This window comes from Sylvia atricapilla, chromosome 9 (assembly GCF_009819655.1).
Source record: "Sylvia atricapilla isolate bSylAtr1 chromosome 9, bSylAtr1.pri, whole genome shotgun sequence".
Taxonomy (NCBI): Eukaryota; Metazoa; Chordata; class Aves; order Passeriformes; family Sylviidae; genus Sylvia; species Sylvia atricapilla.
In genome coordinates, this window is record NC_089148.1 from 23,509,705 (window position 1) to 23,529,554 (window position 19,850).

The following is a 19,850-nucleotide window of genomic DNA, read 5'->3' on the forward strand; positions in this document are numbered from 1 at the left end:
GGGAGCTAAGAGCAAAGCACATCACTCTTTTCACAAGCATTTCCATATTTCTGGTAACATAAATTACACTGCTTTGGTGGCAGGATATGTAGCATGTGGATCTTAAAAGATTGTGAGGTTTAAAGACTGGAGTGAGGTTGAGCTGCACAACAGACCGTGGAACAAGAGAGGGAGTTTCCCTGATATAACCACTTCTCTCATTTCTTTCTTAAATGTGAAGTGGCCTTCAAACTGAGTATAGTGACAAAAACTCTGTCAGGTTTTGATTGCTAAGTTGAATGGTCTGGGTAAAATTCAGACTGGTTGGCTTGACAAACTTTTTTTGCCTCATGTTAAAAGGCATGTGTAGTGCTGGAGTGGATTTAGAAGAAACTACAAGTATTATTTACTGCTGTAGAAAAGGCCTGATAAATGTAGGCTTCCAACAGCCCTACATCTTTAGTTTACCAAAGAAGTAAGAGATTATTTGATTACAGCATGCAATTACCATTTGTGAAGAATGGTGTAAAAGGACAGAAAAATTGGATTAGGAAGTGGGCCATGTATATACAAGAGGAAGGGCACCACCAGCAACCAAGGGCAATTGCATACACCCTGTTTGTGAGGAATTTCCAGATCAGATCCCTTCCAGGGGAACATGTTCTGCTTAAAGAAGTTACATGGTCCAGCACAACAGTAAGTCCCTGAAGCTGAATGACCTGTCCCATTCAGAGACACCAGATCATCATTTGGTCTTAAATATCCTGATCAGGCCCTGCTAGTCCCTGAAAACAGGGGGAGCCTGCCCCTTCAAATACAAGGCCACCAGTGTTATCTCCAGCAGACAACAGCATCTCTCTCATGGGATACATTAACTTTCCCCATCAGTATACCTTAAAAATTATTTGAAAGCATTCTTGGAGACATTTAAAATATGTGTCTTTTCCTGTTTGAGCTTTACATGAAAGAATACATCCTGAACTGACTTCAGGGAATGAGATTTTGCAGTCACCTGTTAAAATCCAGATTCAAGACCGTTACCCTGTGGTATTTTTGGGCTAAATCCCTGAAGACAAAAAGACAAAGCTATGCTTGAGCAGAGATCAGACAGGGGAAAATGCAAATATGTAACTTGTGAAGTGACTTTATAGAGAAAACCTGAGAGGACCTGTCACAGCTCTTTCTTTTACAGACCACATTCTTGATCATAAAGATAGGCCCTGTGGCAGGGATTCCTACCTCCAGGCAGCTCTGAAACCACTCGGTGGGCTGGAGCTGCTTTTCGTGACTTTTTGCCAGGGCAGAGGCTCTGATGAGAAACTGTGTAAGGAGAAGCAATATTCCTTCTGTAATTTTGAATAAAAAGAGAAGTTATTTGACTGTGCACTTTCTATCTCCATAGGACAAGCTTGTACTGGTATCATTAAGTTCCCTGGAAAATACCAAGAATCAGACAGTAGGGCAGGAAATCCCCTGGCAAGATCCTTCTTTATGATTTCATTGCTAGGAAGCTCACTGCCCACACAAGAGCAACCTCTTAATAAATGGGCACTAGTTCTATCTATTCACTGAATGTTTCTGAGGGAAAAGCTGGCCCTGTTGAAATCAAGGTGCAATTTCTATTGACTTAAGTCACTTAATACCTTAATGGAGGTCCTTAGAGGGCAGATAAGCCACGTGGACATTAACATCTGTATCTGCATCAGAAATACTGATAAAACCAACAGCTGAATACTGGAAACTCGTGGAGGAATTTCCAGTAAAGACTACTCAAGCACCAGAGCAGTGTTGCAAGACGGCTTCTGTTTCTCTCTCCCACTCATCTTACACCTTTTCAGTCCACAGGAGAGGGAAAAACAGCACAAGAACCTTATGCCCCTTCTGCATGGTATGGCTCAAGGCTGCTCAGAGAAGGACTAGGAAGGCAAGGCATGCCTTGGTGGGTCTCACCAGTAACCCACTAACCCTAGGATGTCTCCAGCAGTGAAAGACACTGTTTCAGGATATCACACACTGCCCACTTTCTCTGGTATATGTCCTGAGGACTGCTCAGCATCAATGGCCATCAAATTAGGGATGTTTTACAGTACATTTCTGTCTATTCCCTTTTGGTTTTGTTTATGGACCTTTAGCCCATTATTTTTTCCATTCTGCTTTTGAACCAGTTGATACTGTTATCCTCCTGACCCTTCTGCAGCAGCTTCCAGTAGATTAACATTCACGCTGAAAAAAGTAGTGTTCTATTTTTTTTGTTAAAGCACTTTCTCCTCAGTTTGCATATCCTGTAGTTCTGGAATTGTGTAATTCAGCGAACAGTTTTGCATCTGTTATTTGCTCTCAACTGCCATCACAATTTGGAAAACATCAGTCAGAACCCCTCCTCCTTCAGCATTCTCTCTGCAAACTGGAAAGTCCCCGGGATTTTCATTTGTTCTGTTTTCCAGCCCTCCTTGTCTGTATCTTTCCTAGCTATCCTTCCTGCAATACAGACACCAGAACCTGGCTGATTAGGCAAAATGTGTGTGCACCAAAGTTTTGCACAGTGGAAAAAATCATGCTTTCTGGTTTATTCACAAGACAGCACTGAGACAGGCCTGACATTATTCTGAATAAATATGCCTAGCACCACCTCCAAGAAATTTATGTCATGGGCCTGTCAAAGCTCTCCTCCTCCTCTGTCTTCAATCTTTTCTTCACCCTCCTACTGCATGCTCACATTCCTCCAAGCCAAGTCCACACTGCTCTCCCATTTTTCTGCTACACCTCCACTTTCCAAGCCTCCCTTTCCAATCCAGACAGACATCCTGCATGAACTGATTTACTGTGCACAAAACAACTGCTAAACTATGGAAACTATGAAAAAATATAGGAGATGTGCACCACTGCCTCATCCCAGAGCTAGCCTCATCCCAGAGCAAGTCCCATTTGCATTGCTGTTGGCAGCATTATTACCATGAGTATACACCATGTGTAAAATGTCAAGACATATTCTTTGCACATATCTCTGTTTGAGCTTCTTGTGTGCAAGTTTGGAGGGGCCAGGCCCACCCTCCTGTGCCTAGCAGCCTCCTGATCCTAGTGAATCAGGCCACAGTGCATCAGGATGCATTTCAACATCTCAGCCACAGAGCCTGCACCTCCCATAACTTTGCCTTCAGTGCTGAACATCAGCACCCAGACGAGCCAAAGCACCACTGCTACTCAGGAGAAGGGAGGTAAGGAGGAATACTATCAAATTCTGCCTCTCCTTCCCTCCATCTTTAGAAGTCTAGTATTTTCACAGCCATTTTGACAACACTGGAAAGTGTGTGGTGAAAGAGGCACTAACCAGAGAGAAGCATGCAGACACCAGTTCTCTGTTAAAAGGAAAATTGTAAAGCATGTGGTTTAGATTTCAACTGTGAGAAGCTTGGGAAGAGCATTTCTTCAGGAAACAACTCACCCACCATTGCCAAGGTGCACAGATTTTGCCTCTGCCCCCTGCCTATGCCTTGAGGTTGCTATTGGCCTTGCTTGTACCTTTCCCATGACACCCACAACTGTTGCTGCCGAGGACAATTTCCTTTCCCAGTAATGTGTACTCTGGCGTAATCTTTAACAAGCATCACTAGGGGGATTTAGTCAAAGACATCTAGTGGTAGTTTTATTTTTCAGTGGAAATCTGTAAAGATTATTTACAATCCGTTTATATTTTACAAGAAGGGTCTGTTTTGGCTCATCACACAATAATAGAATTCTGACATTGATCTGAGAATGATTGAAGCCAGCAAGAATACCTTAGCAGTCCTAGTATTCACTAGATTATAACCCCAAACATTTTTTGAAAAATATTTAAAATAAAATGTTTCACAAATGAGCCTCGAAGGCTTAAATTACTTTAAATTTGTTAGCAGTGCATAGCCCAGTGACTGTGTAACTTCATTGAAGGTACAGAATTTATAGAAATATCAGTGAAAAGATATGTTTTCCAAACATTACCACAATCAGACAAATTATATTAAAAAACATTCATGCTGCAGAGTAACACAAAATAAAAATCACCCGATCAGCTCAAGCAATATTGATTTATATCTATGAATGAACAAAATTTCTCTGTACAGTTGCAAGAAGACTTCAGTTTTACAAACTGATATTTAGTTGAATATATTTATAACACAAATTATACACTATGTACAAACCTAGTTCTGCATAGAACTCTTTGTTCAGAATGCTTCAACACAGAAGTGATTTACCAATTTCTAGCTCAAGATTCTAGCTCTTCCTTTAATTTAAATACCAAAGCACTATTCAAAACATGAAAATAAGCCCATTTCCTATCGCATGGTGCTGTTCTTAAGTCACTCATTCATTACCATATGTTACAGAAGAGTCGTTACCATATGTTACAGAAGAGTAGAACCAGTCACAGCAATAAATAAATGTGCTTATTATCAACTAAAGACTTATAGTCACATGATCAAACTTTCAACCTGAGTGCTTTTACAAGACTGTAGGATCCATTGATCTTTGCCTGTCTTGACACATAGATCAAAATTGCAACTGCAGGTACCGCGACTGCTGCTACAGATGAGAAGGCAATAATCAGTGGTATCATCTGATCTGGTTCTTCCAACCTTGCTGAAAATGGAGACAAAAGGAGAAAAAATATGTAAATATTGTTTGAAACAGATACATGTGCATCACTGTGAAAGCAGTGTTATTAATGGCCTTCATTTGGAACATATTTCTGTTTTCATGCACAAAGCCTAATTCTTCTGTTTTCCTCACTTTTTTTTCTTTAGTAACTTCATATTATATACTTTAAGTCCTAGCCACTACCTTGGTCTTGAATTTGCTATGCAAGTTAAAACCTATCTGATATCATCTACAGTGGAGAATACTGTGAAATTCATGAAGAATATGAGAGGAACATCTTATACCCAGGAAACATTTTGGTACTTTTCAACCACCTGAAATTCATCTTTCAAGGGGAAAGCCATGCTTTAAAAGCTCAGTATTTAGATTTTTTGTGAAACACAACATCCTCTACATTAGTCTCACTGTCTGTACATGTGGACAGAAATGCAGCCAGGAATCACCTTTTTGTGGCCCCATTCTTAAAGCCACCACAGCAACTCAGGTAAGAGAGACAACGACAGCCACACTGAAAAGACGTTAAAATACAGCATATTCTGATCAGGTTGCTGGGTTTGATTTTGGGCAAAGGGGTTTTTTTTAGGTTAACCACAGTACTGTCATGCAAGGATCAGCTATGAACTAGTTATGCTCACCTTGACATAGATTTCACTAAAAAGCACAAACAAAATATGTTTAAGGCAATACACCCAGCTACCTACAGCAGCTCTTTCAATCTCTGTAATGTTGTTCTGACTTTACTGAAAATAGGAAGGATATATATGCTTGTAGAATTTTTGGTGACATTGCAGACTATAAAGTTTCCATTCATTGATAGCAAAATAATTTCTTCTGATGGGCTTTTTTCAGGACTGTCTCTGAGGGTGTATGTGCTACATGTAACAGTGATATCTTCTACTTCTTTAATTTTCTGATGGATATACTAACATAATATTTTGGAGAGGAACTGAAAAGAAATGCAAGGCAGGATTTAGCAACAAACAGAAGCAAAACTCATGAGGCATCAGCAGCTTTTGCATGCAAAATACTAATCCAGTTAATGGGCCCATTGTAGTAGTTGAGCATGTAGCTGTAGACACTGCTCTGTCACCAGCTATCCTTCACCACTGAAGCCAACAGCAGCTGACAAAAAGAACATTTTATCAATTGATAATGTTGTATACTTTTACATTATATGGAGCCTCTTTTAATTTTTTTATTTCAAATTCACTCTTTATTTGTTTGAGTTCATGAAAGGGCACAGACCAACAAACCCAGAGGCTGATGTCTTTCAACTGAAGAGAAACAGAAAAGGCATAGGAAGGAGTCCTAGAATTGTATTATTTTTTTTTTCACAAGGTTCTGCAATTTTATATCCTGTTTCCAAAAGATGAAGTGGAAATACAAAAAATTTTGAAGTAGTAATTATTTTATGCTTCTGCTATTTTGGACAAAAGTTTTCATTACCATTAAGACCCTATCACTTCTGACAAGAACCTGTGCAACTCATGTCAGTTTTTTTAAAGACATTCATTTTAAATTCATTGGTAATGACACTGAAGATGTCACTCTGTGTAAAACAAATTCTAATATGAACTCTACACAGCAGTTATATTAACTAACCTTTGACATAAGTACTGTGAGCTGAGACTGCTCCCTTGGTTCATTAATAGTATGCATGTGTATTTTTCTGCATGCCTTAGCCAAGCTGCCTGTGGTATGTTTGCTATCTACAATTTGAAGGGTTGTGAACCCATCACCAACTTTCTTTTACATACTACTCCTAAGAGATATAACATCTGCAGATATGTGAGGAATGGTAACACTTTGTCCTTGTTTCACTTTGCTTGAAGGGGAAATCAAAAGAGTACTTTTTGGTGCAGCTATAAAAATAGTAAAGAACAGGGAAGAGAGCTGAATTGGTGGCAGAAGTGATCCCTTAGCAAGACACTGTTGCTATGCAATAGGCAGAAGCAGCAGAGCTAAAGCAGAGAAGTCTGGTTACTATTGAAAATGAAACTTCGCTATCATTCCATCTAAGTTGAGGAATCAGCATTTCTTGTAGCTTAAATGCAGCTTGTAAGAGCAGGAAACAGAGTTGTAGCTTAGGGAAGTGCAAGGAGCTGTAATACAGTGCTTCCACAGAGCAGCTTCAGCATGTACTGTCTCCTTGAATCCTTCCTATGCACATGTCCACTGAGGCCTGCTTGGAAGGATATTTCCTTCCAGGCACTGCATATCCTCTATACCTCATGCACACATTCGTCAGGTGGAAGGAGTGATGGAAGCCCAGCTACCTTAACTTTTCATAACCTGTATGTACTAAGGCAGATATCATGCTTCATTGTTTAAAGCTTCCAAAATCACTTAATGACATTAGGGCCATATTTTAACTCCACTGACATCAAAGACACAATTACCTCATTCTTCACAAAGATCTGGACCTAAAATACATAGACCAAAAATTGTTTTCTGTCTTGTTCTACAAACCTTGAATATATAATTTCACAGCTGTTTTTTCTTTGCCAAATAGATTATAAGCTTCACATTCATAAAGCCCCGGATCTTGACTTTTCAAGTTCTGTATGGTTAAAGTTGCATTTTTAGAGATTTCCTCAGACTCCCCGGTGGACTTCTTTTTCTTCCAGGAAATCACAGGAGCTGGATTACCAGAACTAGTACATTTCATTGTCACAGTTTCTCCTTCTTTAAGAGCACCAGTAGGGATAACAGTGATCATTGTATTCTTTGGTCCGTCTGAAAGGAAGAGTCCTATAGCTAATCATCACTGGATTTTTTAGAGATGGATCCAATGTGTCCTATTGGATTCTAGACTGTCACCCTCCCAAAGCTAATTTCTTCTTCATTCTCAAAACAAAAGTAAAGCACACAATATCAGAGTTTCTGTACAAACCCTCCACAGCCTAAACATTCTAACCAAATACTTCTAACTATCTAGATGCATTTCTCACTCATTCAGCTCTGTACTAAGGACTGTCATCACATTAAAGATTTCATGACTTTGTTTTGTTCATCAACACTGCTGCTTTCTTAGGGAAAAGCAGAGGACTATGATGATTTTTTTGTTCTCACAGGGTTTTGTTTAATTTGATGGCTATATTTATCACTGAAGAATCAACTAATTATTTTTAAATGACTGGGGAAACTTTACACATACTTACATTTCACATTAAGTGTGATTTCACTTTTTCTGTTCCCAAACTTATTTTCTGCTACACATTCATAGTCTCCTCCATTTTGGAACATCACAGATGGAAGAAGAATACTCCTGGCACTGTAAGGCCCCATGTTTGCATTGTCAGATTTTCTCCTTAAAATAATCTTGGGAGGAGGGTTACTTTCAGCAGAACATTGTATGGAAACATTTTCTCCTTCTCGAACTGTTGTAGAAGGTTCAATGGAGAGTTTTGTAATGACTGGAGCACCTGCATGACAAAAGAAAAGGCTGTTAGAGTAATGCAAACAAAAAAAAAAATAACAACAATAATATTATTATGTCCAAAACAGTTTTACTATTAAATTTCTATTAATTTTATTACTAATGACTAAAACTACTAGTTCAAAGAAGGAGACTGTGATGTCCCTATGAAACTGGTACACACATTATATTTCAAGGAAATAACAGTGTGTGTCCCCCCACCACTTTCCAAGATTCTTTTATGATTTCTAGCATTGCATTGTGGGAAATGTATAGAAGTGCGCATGTACAACAGCAAAACACAGAGAATTAGCTGAAAATTAATATAGAAATAAAAAGTACAGCCCATGAGGAGCAGCCTTAAATTGAAGCTGAATCCAGAACATGTAACAAGGAAAGCCCCATATTTTCCTAATTTTTGGGTTTCAGCATCCTCTAACATCCTCTAACATAACAGAGATCAGCCAGCTAGGTACTGGATAATACACGAGAAACTCAAGCAGAGTTGTACCTTGTATAATGATGTCCACAGTTGCTTTCTCTGTTTTATTAGTTACCAGATTAATTACTTCACAGATGTATAATCCTGAATCATTGAAGTGGACATGGGGAATAGAAAGAACATTGTTTCTTGTCAGATGCTGAATGCTTTCCTCAGCCAAGTATTTACTCCAAACTATTTGTGCTGGTGGGTTACTCTGAGTCACACAAGTGAGGTTCAGAGAGTCTCCTTCCATTAGTGAGTTGCCTGGAGATGCAGTAATGGCAGTATTTTGTGGGCCAACTGCAAGAGAACAAAAGGAAGACAAGATCAGTATGGAAATGAAGAATGACATGCACATCTCAAACACTAGCTTTTCCAGAGGTACATGTCACAGAATACCAAGAAAAAAATGAATTACGAGTATCCCGGTAGCACAATGGAACGATTTTTCCAGACTTAGTAAGCTGTTTTGCTTGCAGTTTTGAAAACTAACTAGCCAAAGCTCTTGTACAAAGATACTTACAATTTGCATTAAGTTTCAGAGAAGATGATCTTTCTTTGGGTTCAAAGTCCATATTAGCAATTGGTAACCTGGCCACACAGGTAATCTCTTTCCCAGTATCTTCAGCCACGGGATGAAATGTATATGTCACAATTTTGGTCTCTGTAGTTATGCTCTCATCTTGAAAAAAATCTTTCTCATGAAGAATATGTTCATCTTTCTTTAGGAGAACTTCCAGGTGGTCAGAAGGATACACATCAGGAATTTTACAGATGACAGTGGCTGGTTCTCCAGCAACTAAGGATGGGCTGATCTCAATGATAGGATCACTGGGGAAAGCTAAAAGAATAAAATCAATTTCTTTAGACTAGCAGAGATGAATAGTAGGGTCAACATAAAAGCAAGGTCCAGGCACCAAATATCTTGAGTTTAGATGACATTCTGTCAACATTATTACAAGACACATCTTGATCTGAAGACCTACAGGTCCTTTGTAAGCAGTTCATAGACTAACTTTGGAATTTTATTTGTACCATTGCTGAAACATGATCACGAAAGATACTACTAAGATTCAGCATGGCACCTAGGCAGTCACAGCTGCCTAACTATAGGCAGTCAGAGCAATCCATACACTAGTGCTATCCTGTTTTCTGAATTACTCCCCTGCAAACTACAAAGGCTTGAATTTTTTCTCCCCCAGTTCTGGAAATGTATACAGGTAGTGTATTTTTTGGCTTTCAAGAATTATCAAAAAGATGAATAAATAATACTAGTACATACAATCTTAAATGCAGAAAGCTAAGCACAAAGGTCTGAGAAAGTGTCCTGAACAGACATATAAAGGAACCTTAGAAGGAAGTATATGTTCAGCTATAACAGACTCATTATCCTAGAATTAAAAGTTAACTGGTAACCATAATATCTAAAACAATTCCTGAGTTTTCTATCAATAGTTTTCTATTTAAAGAGAGTTTTACTATTTTACTTACAGTAAAGTTCAACTTTGACACTCTTCTCCTTTCTCTCTTTCTCAGCAGTCTCACATATGACAGTACAAAGATAAGAACGAGAATTCACAACTCTAACTGGATTCATAGTCAATGTAGAATGTGTCTTGTGGTTGATCACTTTTCCTTCAAGGGGACTGTCCATCTGTGTTCTCCAAGAAAAAATTGGTGATGCACAGCCAGTAGTATTGCATGTGAGTATGAGTGTGTCTCCAATCTGTGCCACAGTTCTCTCAGCAGGTATAATTTCCATTTCAAAAGCTTTAACTACAAAAGGGAGAACATGCATCAATTCAGCAGCTTTCTCAGCTTCTATCTTCCTATTTCTTCTCATGTTCTACTGTGACATGAGGTCTTTATTCTTCAGTTCTTTATGGTTGTGTGGAAGTTAAACTAATAAATCTCATACAGTGGTTTACATATTCAAAACACCCCATAAACATTGCTATTATTTTCCAAGACAATACAGACTCAGATGACTAACAGCTAGTTTTCATGTATAAAATGGCATAAACCAAATTTAAATAAAGGCATTGGCACAATACAACTGGTTCTTTTGCCAGGTGGATCTGGTTCTAAAACTTTGTAACATTTGAGGGGAGAGGTAGCAGGTAGACAGCAAAGACAATAGCAGAAACACTTTCAACAGGACATTTATTACCAATTTTGCCTTATACTGCCAGCAATGACAGTAAAAAATCAAGCATGCAGTGATACACTGCAGTTGTCTCCTAGACTGTCTTTTAGCTAGCTCAATAGGAAAATGACTGAGTCATTGCAGAGCACAGAAAAGTTCAAAGAAAATGTCAAAAAAAGCTTACTGACATTTTGACAGAGCTACTTAATTGACAGTTGTATTCACTGAAAGAAAAGGTAACTGGAGAAAAGAGAAATAAAGATCAAACAGTAAATTTTAGGTTCATTTTGCACTTAACAAAGTTAAAACAAATAAAACAAGCACCACCAACTCCCACCTTCCCCAACTTACCAGTCCTTAACACAGACAAAATTACTAGCACAGCCTGGCTTGTTCTTCCCATCTCTTTAAACATTTGTAATTGCTGTTACCGGGTAAAGAAAGTAAATTCTAAAGTTTAATTTCTATTTTCTGTGAAGAGGCACTGTGAGAACTTTCTGCTCTGCAACAGTTTATTTCAAGAGCTCCAGTGTGCTCTTTATAAAGGCTGTCCTGGAGGGAGAGTGGGAAATCCCTGGACGGGGAAATCCAGAGCAGGGAGGAAGACCGGGCGGCGTCCGTTGGCTCAGCGCCCTCTGCTGCTTTTGTCAAAGCCCAGAAAAATAAATAGTAACACTTGAGTTTATACAGCGCCTACATTTGAAAAAAATCTGTTTCAGATCTGATCCTGCAAACAAGTGATAAAATAAAAGAATGTGCGTAAGTCCAAGTAATTGAATGCAACTATATCTCAGAAGAAAAAGTTATTCAAATTTGCTTTTAACGAAAACATGTTTGTAGGACTGAATCTTCAAAATACTTTAACAATGCTCACCCCTGTAAATAACATTACATGAATCAGTATTTCCTTTGAAAACTGTGCTACCACCTTAAGAGGTGTTGTTACTCATGCTCCTAAGTATTTTTGATCTATAAAACTGAAGAAATATATCAGACAGCAGAAGTCTAGAGATCTGACTTCATCAGCTTGAATCAGGCTCATACTGTTCAAATTAACTGAATGAACTAATATTCCCAATGCCACTTTGCAGTGGATATGCAGTTTGGAATATTTCTGAGGACAACTCTTTCTGGCTAATATGGCAGCCATGTTAGGAAAAAAAGTAAAAAAATATTTTCAGCGTTTAGTTTTCAGTTGGAAAATGTTGTGAATGCAAAGAATGGATAAAGGTTTCTAAATCTCCGTTCTTTATTTATTTAACTACTTAAGTAAATTACATACTATGGAGGGATCTGGGCAGGCTGGATAAATGTGCTGAGGCCAGCTGGATGAGGTTCAATACAGTGATTTGCCAGGTCCTGCTCCTGGCTGGCAGCAACCCCCTGCAGCACTATAGGCTTGGGAACAGTGTCTGGAAAGCTGCCCAGGGCAAAAGGACCTGGGGTTGCTGGTCAACAGCAGCTGAACATGAGCCAGTGTGTGCCCAGGGGTCCAAGAAGGGCAGCGGCATCCTGGCCTGGATCAGGAATGGTGTGACCAGCAAGACCAGGGCAGGGACTGTCCCCTTATACTCGGCACTGGTGAGGCCACACTGAGTGCTGTGTCCAGCTGTGGGCCCATCCACTCAGGGAAGACACTGAAATGTGGAGAGTAAACTCATAAATATAAATGGGATGAAAGATAACAAAAAAAAAAATCTGTGATCTCAGAAAGTATGTAATATTATTATTATTAATAATAATAATAGTAATAAAAAACCACCCCAAGACAATCTAAGAATTACCCAGAAGGCAATAAAACAGGGAAATCTGAAGCATCTAGAAATGCCTAACCAAAATTCACTAAAACTAAAACGCAATGAAATTGCTACAGTGGATTCTACCATAATATTTTACTTTTCTTATCACCATCATAGTTTGTTGGGGCTTTTTTTTGTTAAAGGAGGAAGAAAAGGAGGAGGAGAACGTGCAGAAGGAGGTGGAGAAAGAAGAAGATGAGGACGAAGAATAAAACACTCCTAAGTGTCACATAATGCAAGCATAGTACTATTCTGGAAGTACTGCTATCAAAACCAAAAATCCAAAAGCTATCCAGGATAGGAAACAACACATCTACACAATGTGATTTTACTGGTTTTGTTGAAGGAAAGTGTATTCTCTAATTTCAGTTGCAAATAATTACTTTTAAATCATAGAGAGAAGCAAGAAATTAAACTCTTCAACTTGGACTGCTTAAATAATCATCAGAAGCTGAGCTGAAAGAGAAAGGGCAATATTTCCTTGTTTCTGGGAAATCAGACAGAAAAAAACCTGAACATAGGAGACCATAACTGCATACTGGAAAAATTTTAATCAAGACCTTCATCAGATAACATGAAATAGGAAATAACTCGGATCCTGCTCTCAGTAAATTAAGCTGGACAGCTGCCATTAACTTTACTGGAGGTGGATCCTTACCAGAGGGACTACTATACTGAGTGATCAGACAAATTCAACTCAGACAGTTTAGGTAAGAGAGAGTTAGCCAACAAATATTACTAAAGGAACTACAAATCTGCCAAAAATTTAAGAAGTTTTCTAAAACTTTCTCTTTACACAACTTCAAATGTGAGCCTTCTCTGTATTTTAAAAAGAATATGTACATTACTGTTGCTCCTACTACTCTCAGCATCAACCTCAAAATAGGAAAATGGGCACCAAGTTGGGTTCTTTTCAGAACTGTCTATTCTGTCTATAAACAGAGATCAGCTGACAAGTTTTAGCACTTGACCTTGAGAATTCAGATAATCTAGCTTTTTATTCAAACAGAGGAGGATCCTGGGGGTAAAAAGGGAGGATGCATCTACATCCACAGTGAGTTAAGTATTAAGTATTAGGACCAACTGGAAGAAATCTTGACATGCAGAGTGTAATGAGGACTGGAATGAAACAAGTATTACAAAAATATTACTAAAGGCAGAAAAGATTAAAAGAATTAAGCACTGAGATGTAACTACATGTTTTTCAATACATCTAGTAATCAAAAGAGACTTCTAAGGCTTTGATGGACAAACAAAGATAAAACAATTATGCGTTGCAGAAGGGAGTTTGGAAATACGGAACACAATTTTTGGCCTTGCATAAGAAAACACAAGCATCCTTCAGGAAACTAAAATTTACATCATACTTGTCAGGAATTTAAGAAAATAAACCATTTCAGAACTATGCTAAGTATTTGCTTCAACATCTGCAATACTGTTAACTACTTACAGGACACATTTATTACTTTCCTCTAAGCCAAAGAGATAACAAGTTCTTGAAATCTTAATGAATTATTTGAACAAAATGCACGTTATCCAACATGTTAGTTATCCAGCATTTATCCACCTCTTCCTGCATTTTTAGTGTACTGCACTGTGTCGTGGAGGCTGTTAGGGGAAAGCTGAAATGCTAACCTTTTGCAGAATTTGGACTCTTAAAATCTTCAGCACTAGTTTTGTGATTTATGGCCAAGGATCTATGGGGAAGACAGATGATCCGTTTGACAGAGGAAATTTAAGAAAAGAGAAGGTAGAAAGAAACTAATCTAATTTGATATTCTGTTTCCTGTATCAGCAATAAAATTCTTCACGGCAGTTCATTCCTCTATCTGCATCTAGAGGCACAATTTGGGACTTCCCTAAAAATACTGTGCTGGAATCATGACTTCTCTATAGGACCCCAACACAGAACCATATTACTAAAGATCTCTGTGTCCTATCAACTTCAGAGATCAGAATCCTTCTGTGGTAGGCTTGACATGCCAGTGAGAGGATGCAGCAAAGTCTGACTCAACAGTTCTTCAGCCTTATATCAAAGAGGTGTTACAGCAAGTCCATACTCAGGTCCCCCATTCAAACTGCAGCCCTCGCACATCTCAGGAAAGATATTCTTGGGATGTGCATTGGGGGTCTGAGTAAAGAAAGCCCCTTACAGAGTTTCACAGGCTTTACAGAATCAGCTGGGATGAAGAGCTCCCACCCCATGCAAAGATTGTCTGTTACCTCTGCAGGATGATGGTGCCTAAAGAAAAAGAGCCAGAGGACTGTGCTGTAACTCAAATGAGAGCTACCTCAGAGGGAAAACTCACATGCATCAGCAAAGAAGGAATGCCCTTCAGGCACCCCATGCAAGGTAGTACCTTAAGTATGATCTTATCTTGATAAAGTAACTGCAAAAACATGAAGCTGGAGGATATGTATGAAGACTGCTGATTATGTGGCTAATACATCAGGGAATTATCTGCCAGCCTCAACATTTTCAGTTCTCAGCAACATCAATAGCCTTCTCTACAGGTTATACACTGTCTCCTTCCTCAGAGCACCTGGATTTTTGGTTCCCAAAGCCTCCCCAATACTTTGGTTCCCCTGACTCCCTCCACCTGCTTTGTCACCATCTGACAATAATACAACCTCTGTATAGCCCCAAGAGGGGGAGGAGAGCATCACTGGCTCCCTATAATTTTCATCTCTGGATGGGAAGGATGAGATCTACATGCAGATCTATTTAAAGGGTTGTGTCTGTTTCAGGAATTGTAACTTTGTACCTAACTACAAAAAGAACACCAACGCATTACCCTGTAACTCACATCACACCTCACAATTGTACTCCACATCTAACTTGTCATCTATTGCAAAAAGGAAAAGAAAAAGAAACATCTTCAAAAAGTTTTATATCTGCTTCTTTTCCTTTTCTGGAATTTCTTAAATGCTGTATGTAAAAATAAATGCATCTACTTCCTTCATTATCTTTCTCAGGCACCAGCTTCTCAGTTAGGACACTTCCTGTCTGGTCAGTCTGAAGGCTATCAAAATCCACAAAGCTGCCAGATTATGTGATAACTTGCATAGAATATGGAATAGCTAATTTCTTATTTTCTTCTATTCAGAGGCATTGTCCACTTCACAAGAAAGACCAAAACTTCATCTAATAATAAATAAAAGCCACTAGAGAAAAAAGTCCCTACTTTTTATCTTAGTCTTTTGTTACTGGCAAAAAACATAGTGTGGAAATTCCAAACTTTATTTTTTAAAAAAACAAAAGTATGATTTTAGTGGTGCTGGATCTAAAAATGAAACTGTTAGATAGCCTTGAAATCCACATACCTAGAGTGCCAAGTGCTGTATTCCAAGACAAACTTCGATAGCTTGGATAGCTGAACTCCTGTTGTCTTTATAGTGACATAGGTAAAAAAACCCTTTCTCTCCTTAAATATTATGCACAACAGGAGTCAAATTCAAATATTAGCCTTGGACTATTCAAAATCTCTTCAGGAATTCTTAAGTAAGACTTCAGATCTACTTGTATTTTGACCTGAATATACCAAGTCGTATCAAAATCATTTGTTCTCACTGGAGAAAACAAAACAAAACCCCAGACAAAACTCATTCAAAATGGACAGAGTCGAAAAATAGAGTGGGCTTTAGGTCAACATGGAGGTGATAACTAGAACTTAGAGTATGGTGAGGTAAAGTCAGACGAAACCATTTAGGAAGGAATATGAGCAAGTTACTTAATTGCCCCAACATCCCACAGGAAATTCCAATACCATTAAATCTTGTTGTGTATTTTATTAAGGCCAGTATATCACATGGTCAGAAGAGGTTTATCAAGACAGTGGTGGGGAACTTTCTGACCAAGCTTTTTTATTACTCACCAGCAGCAGTTCTCCAATAAAATTGTAGGTCAGTCACTTCCCTCTTTCCCACGTCCTTCTTGCTCTTTGGTCAGGAGGTAAGTGGATGCCCCTATGGACCAAAAAAGAAGAAGGGGGATGATGAGAGCAAGATCTATAACAGACAATTCCACCTGCAAGAAATTCCACCTACAGAACTTGGATTCTCCTAGACAGGCTACTGAAAACTGCACTGCTACCAATTGATTATCCTTCAACTTATCTTCCAGAATATATTCTTTTTTATTCTCTTACAATGGTTCATATTCTGAAATACTGTGCTTGGCTGTGTATTTTTGCTGCCTTGTGTTATAGAAATGTTATCTTCGTTGTCCCACAGTGGACTGGCTCATAAACAGGTAGAAGTGTTACACAGATGTCAGAAAGAAATTAAATTACTTAACTTTGCAGGAGTCAAGATTCCTAATTTCTAAAGCTTCCATATAGGTAAGAATTACAGGGATTGCTCAGTTTACTTTATTTTTTTTTTTTTTCAAAGATACACACTAAGGAAATCTTTCTTTTACCGATTTTGTCACCTTCCCCTCTCTGGAAGTGGACTGGAAGTCCTGAAGAAACTGACCTTCCAAAGAGAAACAGTCAGGAACGAGCCAGTTTTTACTTCCATAGAGCCAAAATGACAAGTATGCAAGAAGCATTTTGCAGTAGTAAAATATGTATGTTTGTGTGTCTGTACACATACTGATAAATGAAGTGATGCTTGAAACCAGCTGCAACTCTGTTAAGGATCTAGCACCTTGCTTTTGTCTCTTGAATATGCTGTACCCTAAATAAAAGCCATACTGTTTTGTTACTTGGACTATTTCTCTCTTTCCCTTTTTTTCCCCTCCAGACAGTTAGGTATCATCTTAACTGCTTTGTTTGTTAACACTTCCACAAAAGAAATATGCCAAAGTAGGAGTGGTTAAGCGATAAAACCATAAGCAGCTGAATTTTTCTCAGCAGGCAAGGGTAAGAAAGATGCGAGTTACTGGAATTTATTTCCCCTTCCCAGACAATTACTTGGCTAGGCATCAAAGCCCCAGCCCTTTTAGTCTGATACAGACAACAGAGCAAGAATGACTTTCATAGTTGTGTCACCTTTTATCATAGACCATGTTACTCTCTAGTGATAAGAGAGGCAACTTGAGAAATGTGTCACATGTTTGAAATTGCTCTCAGGCAGGATGAAATTCTGTGCAGATTTAGTATGAGAAACACCTGACTTCCAACATTCCGATACTTCTTAGCCAAGGATCTCTCCTGAAATTTCCCAAGAATTGTATGTGAATACCAAATCATAAGTAACAGGTGGTGTAATGACCCTCTTGGTTGGATAAAGTTGGACTGAATGTTTTACTACAGTTAGCTCCACACTGTGAGGAAGGAAGATTGGTACCTCTCTTTCAACAGCTCAGCTCCAGGCAAACCTACATGGTTCACTTGCAGCTGAATGAAATCACTACTGACTAAGTGAGATGACAATGCACCTTCTGCCAGGGCTTTCACTTGGAAGCTGGGACATCCTAATGAGAAAGGGAACAATTCTGTGCAACCCACAGTTTCCAACAGATAAAGACATACATGTTTCATAAGCAGTGTTGAATCCATTTGCGGATCAAGGATCAATCAGTTAAGTTCTCACAGGCTCATGAGCTCGAGATTAATCTTACCTCTGTAGCGCCTTTCAGAACTCAGGATATCAGTAGCATGGTGAGTAGGATCTGCAAGACCATCAGGATCCAGGCACAGGAATTTTCCGAGATGTATGAAGGTGAATTCATTAAGATTTTAAGCAAATCATCTTACACCGAGTTTCCAAGATTATTTGAATGAATATAATACAAACATCTCACCCTAAAAAGAAATACATTCTAGGAATTCTTTATTATTGATATAAAGTGTTTGATATAAACCCATCAACCTATAAGTGATTTATTAGTACATTTTATTGTACTGATTCATCTGCTATGGCATCAAGATACAGCTGCTACCTTTGCTTTTCTTGCACTTTCAGGTATCTTGTGCCATGACTATTGAATTTTTGCAGCATGAAGAGATTTTTATTCTACCTCTAAGGTCAGCATATGGATCCTTCTGTAGCTCATGGTTTCATAAAATGTGCTGTTACACAGCAAATATAGTCTATCAACAATTTAGCATCTCAGAAAATTAAAGAAAAATTGCATCCCTTTATCCTGCATATTTTATTTATTAATGAGAATATTTATTTTATATTTATTTTTCTAATTCATTAATTGGAAATTTAATCAATAAAAATTATATGTAAAGATTACTACAAGATTTTTACATTTAACATAAAGGAGGGAAAATTTTCAGGTCAAATCTATAGTACAAAATGATTACATGAATGAAGAGAAGTTTATCACAAGATTAAAAATTAGGCAGTGTATATGTTCAAAACTCCATAACCACCCAGGAGGAAAGCAATAATTAAATTAATCTGCACTATTTATTACTTCCTACTAGCTCACCATATTTCTTTTTTAATAAAAGAAACAATTGTTTTCTAAGTTTTTGAAAGTATTGTAGTTGATAAATGCTACTAATTTAGACTAAAACTGCAGCTGGTTATAAAGATGAATAAACAGGGAGATGAGAATCCTGCACAACTTTCCTTGTGAAGTTAGTTTTAGTTTTGTAAAATTTGTGAAACACGTAAACTTACCTTGATCTTTTATTTTCTAACTCTTCCTAATAAAATCAAATGTTTCAATGAATGCATTTCATATTATGGCACTAAGCAGTTTTCATAAAGATTTTTATAATGTGTCAGTTAAGATTCAGTTTATCCTTCCAAGGCTGTATTAGACAGAAAACTAAAGCAAAACTCAGACAACCACATTAGTGTTTTGACAGGCAAACACAGGTACCTATGGGACTTGAGTGTGAATAGCACTTTTCTGGCACATAGCTGTAGAGAAAACCATTGTGAATAATAACTGGAAATCCTGTCAGGCTCTAATTAGAAGAAATAGGACGTATAACCAAGTGATAAGTTGTCTGTGACTTCTTGGTAATCTCATGATTACAGAGTGACATAAGTTGCAACAATTTAATAGTAACTCCTTAGTCACTGAGGGTTAAACACAGAGCAAGCCTAACTTGATACGTGATTGGAACCTCAGTTTCACCTTGGCTGTAATTGCTGGCTGTCTCTCTACATTATTCAGAGAGCTTTCTGGAGCTCATGGAATGTCAAGAGCCTGCAGGGAAAGCGAGTGTAGCCTGGTTTGTCACATCTGGGTTTACAACACACAGAAGTGTTCAGCAACAGTGAGAGCAGCTTGATGCTTCCCATATGAATATGCAGGAACTACCCAGGAGCCCAAGGCAGCTTTAAAATCTTGCTGTTAAAGAGAAATGAAACCTGCCATTCCTGCCAACATAACAGTGCTTTACATAGAGATAAATTTTACGGGTTCTTCTCTGAGAAACTTACTACTCAAGGTATGCATCAATGTCAGGTTCTGCA

At 38.2% G+C, this 19,850-nt stretch overlaps 1 protein-coding gene across 4 annotated transcripts; it reads right to left on the reverse strand.

The window, feature by feature from the left end:
- Positions 1-3,595: 3,595 nt before the first annotated feature.
- Positions 3,596-18,565, reverse strand: VCAM1 (vascular cell adhesion molecule 1). Of its 4 annotated transcripts, XM_066325278.1 has the most exons (8): positions 18,028-18,565; positions 16,337-16,427; positions 10,008-10,292; positions 9,040-9,357; positions 8,544-8,816; positions 7,776-8,039; positions 7,084-7,350; positions 3,596-4,596 (listed from the first exon to the last, which is right to left on the reverse strand). In XM_066325278.1, the coding sequence occupies exons 3-8, from the start codon at positions 10,276-10,278 to the stop codon at positions 4,436-4,438; spliced, it is 1,554 nt and encodes a 517-aa protein (XP_066181375.1). In that variant the 5' UTR covers positions 10,279-10,292; positions 16,337-16,427; positions 18,028-18,565; the 3' UTR covers positions 3,596-4,435. The 4 variants fall into 4 exon arrangements, with proteins under 4 accessions (XP_066181375.1, XP_066181374.1, XP_066181376.1 ...); XM_066325277.1 differs by lacking the exons at positions 16,337-16,427; positions 18,028-18,565 and adding an exon at positions 11,014-11,316; XM_066325279.1 differs by lacking the exons at positions 7,084-7,350; positions 16,337-16,427; positions 18,028-18,565 and adding an exon at positions 11,014-11,319.
- Positions 18,566-19,850: the final 1,285 nt, after the last annotated feature.